Source organism: Entelurus aequoreus, linkage group LG14 (genome assembly GCF_033978785.1).
Source record: "Entelurus aequoreus isolate RoL-2023_Sb linkage group LG14, RoL_Eaeq_v1.1, whole genome shotgun sequence".
Taxonomy (NCBI): domain Eukaryota; kingdom Metazoa; phylum Chordata; class Actinopteri; order Syngnathiformes; family Syngnathidae; genus Entelurus; species Entelurus aequoreus.
In genome coordinates, this window is record NC_084744.1 from 56,365,526 (window position 1) to 56,374,542 (window position 9,017).

The window sequence follows — 9,017 nt, forward strand, 5'->3', positions numbered from 1 at the left end:
ATACACACACACACACATTTAGAGTGAGAGATATATATATATATATATATATATATATATATATATATATATATATTATTTTAATCATAAATTTAAAAAAATATATACTGTGTATTTAGTACTGTACAACAACATGAAATTGTAAGAGTAATACCTGACAGTGTCGATCAAAACAGAGCATTATTGTATTGTGTCCTATAATGTTGTGTCGGTGTATGAAAAGGTTGTGTAGAAACACAATTTTAACCATCCCATTGTCTTTTCCAGGACACGGAGCAGCTGACGACGCTGGAACATTTCCTTAAAGATTATACACGATTTTTACGTTGAAAAGTTGAATGATCAGTAGCCGAGATATTATCACCAGAGATAAGTGAATGTCTAAAAAAATTGATTGTGAACAATTTCTACTTTTGGGGATAGGAACAAAAGTTCCAGAATGAGGGTATTTTAAGAATAATCTGTGTGGAAGGGTGTGTCTGCTGGGATGAGGGTGTAACTGGTCACGTGGGCACGGGTGTTGTTCAGTATTTAAGGACATGCATGCACCTGTGTCAAAGGTTGTTTGCCATATTTTTGTTTACCACTTGTTAATACACTTTACACTTGTCATACACTTATGTATAGTCCAGCCAAATATACAAATGTGACATCCAATATAAATCCTTACCTTATTTGATATTGTAGCTACATTATAATTAGGGATGATGTTCGAAACCGGTTCTCCCGGTTGTTCGATAAGAAAAGAACCGTTCGATAAGAAAGAACCGATTCCATGGACTCGAATCCCTTTTTGAGAACCGGTTCCCGTTATCGAGGCCACTATAGTAAAGAAAAAGAGTTGGTTGTTTATTCGAATCCCTGGGAACGAATCCCGTCCCACAAGAAATGCCCTGTGGAACATCACAGGAAATGACGTAGCTCACAAGTAGCTCACAAGCAGCAAAAATAATGGACCGGAAAAAACGCCTCAAGGCATGGCTATTCACCTATAGTGATCACAGAGACAGCTTGTTTTTGTGTTACTGTATATATTAGTTTTTCTGAAAAATCCCACTTAATATACTTTGGGTAACAACAGTCAATATTTATTTATTTTATTTTTTTAGGGGGGGTAACAGTCAATATTTATTTTTATTTTTTTTTCTTATAAAATAAAAGTGAGCTTTTGTTAAACCAAATATTGTGTTTTTTTCCATATACAACAACCTATCTGGATTCGATAAGAGAATCGATAAGGAATCTGTTCGATAAGAGGATTCGATAATGGGCTCGAACTCAAACATCATCCCTAATTATAATACCAAATTGTTTAGCTTTGAATAAGTAGAGCAGGGGTCGGCAACCAAAAATGTTGAAAGAGCCATATTGGACCGAAAATACAAAAAACAAATCTGTCTGGAGCCGCAAAAAATGAAAAGCCGTATAATGAAGGCAACACATGATGAAAGTGTCTATATTAGCTATAATAGCCTACTACCAAAATGACTTTAAAAGGCTTATGTAAGTGTTATAATGAAGGCAACACATGATGAAAGTGTTTATATTAGCTATAATAGCCTACTATCAAAATGACTTTAAAAGGCTTATGTAAGTGCTTTAATGAGGACAACACATGATGTAAGTGTCTATATTAGCCTACTATCAAAAAGACTATGCGTCGCAGGCTGAAGCAAATTTCCAGAAATGTTGAAATGTAATATTTATTTTACACATTTTTACAACATTGGAAAACATTAGTGAAACTTCTCACACGGTGAGATTACTCCTGGAAGTCTTCTTTTAATAGAGTTATTACAATCTTTAGCAAGTTAGGTCATGTTTGCTGTGGTCTGGAACAACATGGCACACAAACAACTGTCAGAAATGCAGCCAATATTACATACCGTATTTTTCGGAGTATAAATCGCACCGGCCGAAAATGCATAATAAAGAAGGAAAAAAACATATAAGTCGCACTGGAGTATAAGTCGCATTTTTTGGGGGAAATGTATTTGATAAAAGCCAACACCAAGAATAGACATTTTAAAGGCAATTTAAAATAAATAAAGAATAGTGAACAACAGGCTGAATAAGTGTACGTTATATGAGGCATAAATAACCAACTGAGAACGTGTCTGGTATGTTAACGTAACATATTATGGTAAGAGTCATTCAAATAACTATAACATATAGAACATGCTATACTTTTACCAAACAATCTGTCACTCCTAATCGCTAAATCCCATGAAATCTTATACGTCTAGTCTCTTACGTGAATGAGCTAAATAATATTATTTAATATTTTACGCTAATGTGTTAATAATTTCACACATAAGTCGCTCCTGAGTATAAGTCGCACCCCCGGCCAAACTATGAAAAAAACTGTGACTTATAGTCCGAAAAATACGGTACATATAATTTTCATTTTCATTGCATTTTAGCAGTTCAACTTATTTACTCTCGTCAAAGCTCTAAGAAGTATGCTCACGGTTTTCTGGTGCTATGTGGTGATTAAGGGGCCACATACTCTTTCTGTCTGTCAAGTTCATGATGTCACTAAGGTTGAATTTTGATGGTTTTATTGAAAAGGTTGACAGGTTGATGTATTCTCAAAATGATGATGATGAGGTTGAAAATGAGGGTTCTGCTGTTGATGGTATTGACAATGTAAATGTAAGTGTGCAACCCCGCGGCAGCATTTCCAATGTTCAATCTAATGTCTTATCAAAGCTCAATAAATCCACAGCCTCAAACAAAAGCAAAAGGTCTTCCATTTCTTCTGGTGGCGTAAAAGCAGAGGCGGATAAGGCAGCACTTATTGCCCGAGCTATTGCTTTAAAGGAGATGCATGCATTGGAGAGGCATACATTGGAGGAGATGCATGCATTGGAGGCGCACGCAGCCGCTCTAAAGTGTAAACAGGAGGCGCAGGCAGAGGCTTTGAGGAGGGAACAGGAGGAACAAGCAGAGGCTATAAGGAGGAAAAAGGAGCAAGTGGAATTGGATGCTCTAATAGCCGCCCGCCAGTGGCGGATGCTGGTCTCTCAAGGAGGGGAAGCTCAATTTCGGCCTACATCATAAAATGCGTTGGTTTATTTATACTTAAAGGCCTACTGAAAGCCACTACTACCGACCACGCAGTCTGATAGTTTATATATCAATGATGAAATCTTAACATTGCAACACATGCCAATACGGCCAGGGTTAACTTATAAAGTGCAATTTTAAATTTCCCGCTAAACTTCCGGTTGAAAACGTCTATGTATGATGACGTATGCGCGTGACGTCACTAGTTAAACGGAAGTATTGGTACACCATTGAATCCAATACAAAAAAGCTCTGTTTTCATCTCAAAATTCCACAGTATTCTGGACATCTGTGTTGGTGAATCTTTTGCAATTTGTTTAATGAACAATGAAGACTGCAAAGAAGAAAGTTTTAGGTGGGATCGGTGTACTAGCGGCTGGCTGTAGCAACACAACCAGGAGGACTTTGACGTGGATAGCAGACGCGCTAGCCGACCGCACGAATGATCGGGTGAAGTCCTTCGTCCTTCTGTCGGTCGCTGGAACGCAGGTGAGCACGGGTGTTGATGAGCAGATGAGGGCTGGCTGGCGTAGGTGGAGCGCTAAAGTTTCTAGCATAGCTCTGTGAGGTCCCGTTGATAAGTTAGCTTCAATGGCGTCGTTAGCAACAGCATTGTTAAGCTTCGCCAAGCTGGAAAGCATTAACCGTGTATTTACATGTCCATGGTTTAATAGTATTGTTGATCTTCTGTCTATCCTTCCAGTCAGGGGTTTATTTCTTTTGTTTCTATCTGCATTTGAGCCCGATGCTATCGCGTTAGCTCCGTAGCTAAAGTGTTTTGCCGATGTATTGTCGTGGGGATAAAAGTCACTGTGAATGTCCATTTCGCGTTCTCGACTCTCATTTTCAAGAGGATATAGTATCCGAGGTGGTTTAAAATACAAATCCGTGATCCACAATAGAAAAAGGAGAAAGTGTGGAATCCAATGAGCCCTTGTACCTAAGTTACGGTCAGAGCGAAAAAAGATACGTCCTGCACTGCACTCTAGTCCTTCACTCTCACGTTCCTCATCCACAAATCTTTCATCCTCGCTCAAATTAATGGGGAAATCGTCGCTTTCTCGGTCCAAATCTCTCTCGCTGCATTGTAAACAATAGGAAAATGTGAGCAGCCCTTCCTCCTGTGACGTCACGCTACTTCCGGTACAGGCAAGGCTTTTTTTTATCAGCGACCAAAAGTTGCGAACTTTATCGTCGTCGTTCTCTACTAAATCCTTTCAGCAAAAATATGGCAATATCGCGAAATGATCAAGTATGACACATAGAATGGACCTGCTATCCCCGTTTAAATAAAAAAAATTCATTTCAGTAGGCCTTTAAGGCACGCCCCCAATAACGTTGTCCGGGTGGAAATCGGGTGAATGGTTGCCCCGGGGAGATTTTCGGTAGGGGCACTGAAATTCGGGAGTCTCCCGGGAAAATCGGTAGGGTTTAGAAGTATGATTGTACTAACTAGTCCTTTCAACAAATACCGTTTGATTACAAAGTGAGTTTTATTTATGTGACTGTCTGACGGATGTTAATAAACATTTTTTTTAAACATGGACATCGATTATTAGCTGGCTGCACATGTCTAAACTAGCTTCATTTATAGTCAGCAACCAGTCGCAGTAACAGTTTAGGACTTTACCGCTACACCAACTTTAAATTCTTTGTAACTTTACAAATGTCGTTTTTATAGAAATGGAATCATTTTGGTCAGAGTATTGATCCTTGCGGTACACCACAAGACATGTTCAGTTCTGTTGACGTTTGTTCACCTGACTTCACGTATCGCCTCCTGTTGATTATATGGCTGAAGTTCTTACCAAGTTCAATACCAACTGTCAGAAAGTGTTTTAGTTTTATCCTATTCTGTCGCAGTTTTAAGATGTTGGGTTTCCTGTGCTCTTATTTTGGCGAGCTAGTCTGGGACGTCATTTCCTGTTTGTAGCTGTTTGGGTGATGGTGTAAACAGCGTCGTGTGCGTTCCCGACTAAAATGTAAGTATACGGCGAATATAGCACTCTTATTAATGCTACAATTCCTATAAAGTGTTCGATGTTGTTTGCAACAATGTTTCTGAATGACGATATAAATCGCCAGCTCAACTTTCGCCCCTTTTATGGCGACGTACTTCTTGTAACACAGTAGTTACCCTATCCTACCACTAGAGGGCGACGTAGACCATGTTTAAAGCGCTGTCTAAATCTACAGTGCTTATTCTCCATTCATTTCTAATGGACTGTTTTAATAGTCCATATCAATTTGTTTGTTTTATAGAGTATATTCAGGCCCGGCCCTAACCAATCTGGCGCCCTAGGCAAGATTTTAGGTGGCGCCCCCCCACATCGGCAGTGAAGTGTATAAGAAACCGAATAGCTTTGTCTTTGACCTTTTTTTTTTACTTAAAGAAAGCAAATTAACAATCAGAATAGTTAACAAGATTTTAAAAAATATGGATAAATAAATGAATACAAAAAATAAAAAATGAATATATGAAATACAATATTTTTTACATACATAAACACAAAATAAAAAGTGTCAACAAATTGCATAAAATAAATTAAAATTACAATATAAATAAGGCACTGCACAAAACAAGATATCAAACCAGTATGACTTTAACAACTATATTACAAAAAAAGGGGATCCTACAGAGTTCTCTATTTGTGCTTTTTAATATTGCATTAACTAGAATGACTTACAAATGACTGTACACCAGGGAGTACTGTAATTACCTAACGTTACATTATTATTTTCCATAACAATTTAGCCCCCTCCACAATATTAACCCGACGTTAAAACAGAACTAGCTATTTATTGATTAGCAATTGCCGAATCATGTAACATTAGCTTAATGCTAAAAAGCCAGGTTACTATCACATGCTGTAACAGACAAATAATTTCATGTAGGCCAGGGGTCACCAACGCGGTGCCCGCGGGCACCAGGTCGCCCGTAAGGACCAGATGAGTCGCCCGCGGGCCTGTTCTAAAAAAAAAAAAAATTTTTTTTTTTTTTTTTTAATTGAATCTACATAGAAAAAACACAAGATACACTTTCAATCAGTGCATCAACCCAAACAACCTCCCCCATGCACACTCATCCACTCACACAAAAGGGCTTATTTCTTTCTGCTACCAATATTCTGGTTCCCACAACATAGACAACACATCTGCAAGGGACACAGTCCCTGAAGCACACATGATTGTATAGGCTGCTGGTCCACTAACATTTTCATTAATTACTATTTTTTATGTAATTATTTTTATATTGTTTTACTTTCTTTTTTATCCAAGAAAATGTTTTTTATTTATTTCTTATTTTATTTTATTTTTTTAAAAATGGCCTTATCTTCAACAGACCAGGTTGTCAATGAAATTAGATTTGTTTAAAGGTTTTTTTAAACCAGGCCCAGTCCAGATAATGTCCAAGTCGGACTCAGCAACACACACCTTCATTCATGTACACAGAACAAAATTAGGGAACACAACAGATTGCATATAATTTATAAACAAAATTACATTTTCAAAATAAGCATTAATGTACAGTCCAGATTATGTCCAGGTCACTCAAATTAGGGAACACAACAACAGATATCATATAATCTATAAACATAATTATACTTTCAAAATAAGCCTTTGAGGACTTCTCATCTTTTTTTTAAATGTTTTTTGGCATCATTATCGTTTTCAACCATGTAACTTTCTAAAGTTAGAAAATACTGAATAAATGTTTTAAAGAAAGTAATACTAAGTGAATATCTGTTTTTGGCCTTAAAAATAAACCTTTTACCGAGTACTATAATTAAATTGACTAAATCATGATTGTCAATGAACTCTCCTAAAATAACAGAAACCACATTAAGCTTCATAAACAAACCAATCCTTAAACACATTTTTTCAACTTCCACCCAAAACAAAGACACAATATGACAATACCAAAACAAATGCAGGGTGGATTCAGGCTCCTGACAACAAAATCGGCAATCATCTGACTCTGTCATATTCCATAATTTTAACATTTTCCCTGTGGGTAAGAAGTTATAAATAATTTTAATTTGAAAATATAACGATTTTGCACATCGATAGTGGTTTTATAGATTAGTTTGAATATGGCATCCCATGTCAACGGGCAGTCAAAAAAGTCCTCCCATTTTCCATTTGTGTTGTATGAGGCAGCCTTCAAAGATTTCTTTATTAAATAAAAATTATATATTTTTCCATTTATTTTAGTTCCTTTTTGCCAACTAGAATTTCTTATTAGAGGTTTACAAACTAATAATTTAGTAGTTCCATAATTAATTATTTGTTTCCATCTTTTCCCAATTACTCCAGTTAGTTGAAAAAATGAAAAGCTTGAGCAAGCATCACCATACATAGCTCTAAATTCATCATACTTCATAATTTTACCATTCTCATTGATAATATCATTGACAAAAATGATTCCTCTTTCAAACATATTTTTCCAACAGAAAGGCTTTCCATCTATTACAATATTAGAGTTCATCCATATTAACTGCTGCAAAATATCGTCTCTTTTTTCTGGCACATAAAATTGAAAACACCACTATGAGTGGATTGTTTCCTTTATGAACCCCGCCATGTTTCCCAGCAGACTCTCTGGGAGGGGATCACTTGTAAAAAAGGATACAATTTCTTTTGATACAGTACATGTTTTTTGTCCAACAGGACATTTGTGTACCACTCAATGTTTAAATACATCTTTGGAACAATTGATGCTTTTAAAGACAGACACATAGCTTCAAGGTTGAGAAGTTTCAGGCCCCCATATTCATACTCTTTGTACAAAACCTTTCAAACACAGAACACGCCTCACTGATGCACATCTGCAAGACTCACTCAGAGTTGTAGTGTCAAGTTACACACCAGAGTACAACACACTAGTTAACAGCATGCAATGCCAGGCTTCCCACTAACTGACAAAGAAACCGATAACAGATTTGGTGTCCAGTTCAAAGTGTAACATGATTTAAAAATTGGAGAGTTTACTCTTGTATTTTACATGAGTTATTATTTGTACAAACATGGTGCAAAGTAATTCATGATTTGTTAAAAAATGTTAGTGGCTAGCTAGTTAAAATGGGATATTGTGATTTCACAAGACTGTCTTAGAAGTGATCATTTGAAAATGTTCAATTTGAAAAATGTGCACTTAGAGAAAATATAAAAATAAAGTGTTGCATATTGATATTTATCTGTTTCTATATATATTTATTGTGAGAAATCATTAAGATGATCAGTGTTTCCACAAAGATAAATATAATTAATTATTCATAATAACAGAGTTAAAGGTAAATTGAGCAAATTGGCTACTTCTGGCAATTTATTTAAGTGTGTATCAAACTGGTAGCCCTTCGCATTAATCAGTACCCAAGAAGTAGCCCTTGGTTTCAAAAAGGTTGGTGACCCCTGATGTAGGCTAACGTTACCTACCTGCTACCTCTGTCTTTTTCTCGTTTCTCCTCTTCTTTTCTCTTTTTTCTTCCCTGGGCACCTGACAGTTTTGGCCGTTTTGACATCTTGTGTTGATTTTTTGATGTGGTGACGTCCAAAAAGAGTCATGATACGGGAAGGGAGGGGGGGGGGGGGCGTAATGTTGTAACAAATAATATTTCTATTAAATAGGCTTTACTTTGCATTTTAATTAACGTGGGATTATTTTATGTGTTTAGAAATAATAGTACCAACTTTTTTTTTTTCTTTTTTTTTTCCCTCCAACATTTGTGGCACTGGCGTGGCGCCCCCTGATGGACGGCGCCCTTAGCATTTGCCTATACGGCCTATGCCACGGGCCGGCCCTGGGCCAGTGTCCAGTCCGCATGGATGAGCGAGGATACGTCCAAGGAGACCGAGGTGTCCGATACCTGCTCATTCAGCCAAGACACAAGGTAGTTATCCAAGCATTCAACTACCTTGTCCATGTTGGAATTTTGTATATTTTTGTC

The 9,017-nt window shown here is 36.9% G+C and overlaps 1 protein-coding gene across 1 annotated transcript in view; it reads left to right on the forward strand.

The window, feature by feature from the left end:
• LOC133665453 (uncharacterized protein CXorf38 homolog) overlaps positions 1–2,726 on the forward strand; it is a 12,807-nt gene extending 10,081 nt beyond the window's left edge. The window contains exon 6 of the mRNA XM_062070752.1: positions 268–2,726. Coding sequence (XP_061926736.1) covers positions 268–330 — 63 coding nt within the window. The 3' untranslated portion in view covers positions 331–2,726. The remainder of the gene's footprint in view (positions 1–267) is intronic.
• Positions 2,727–9,017: the final 6,291 nt, after the last annotated feature.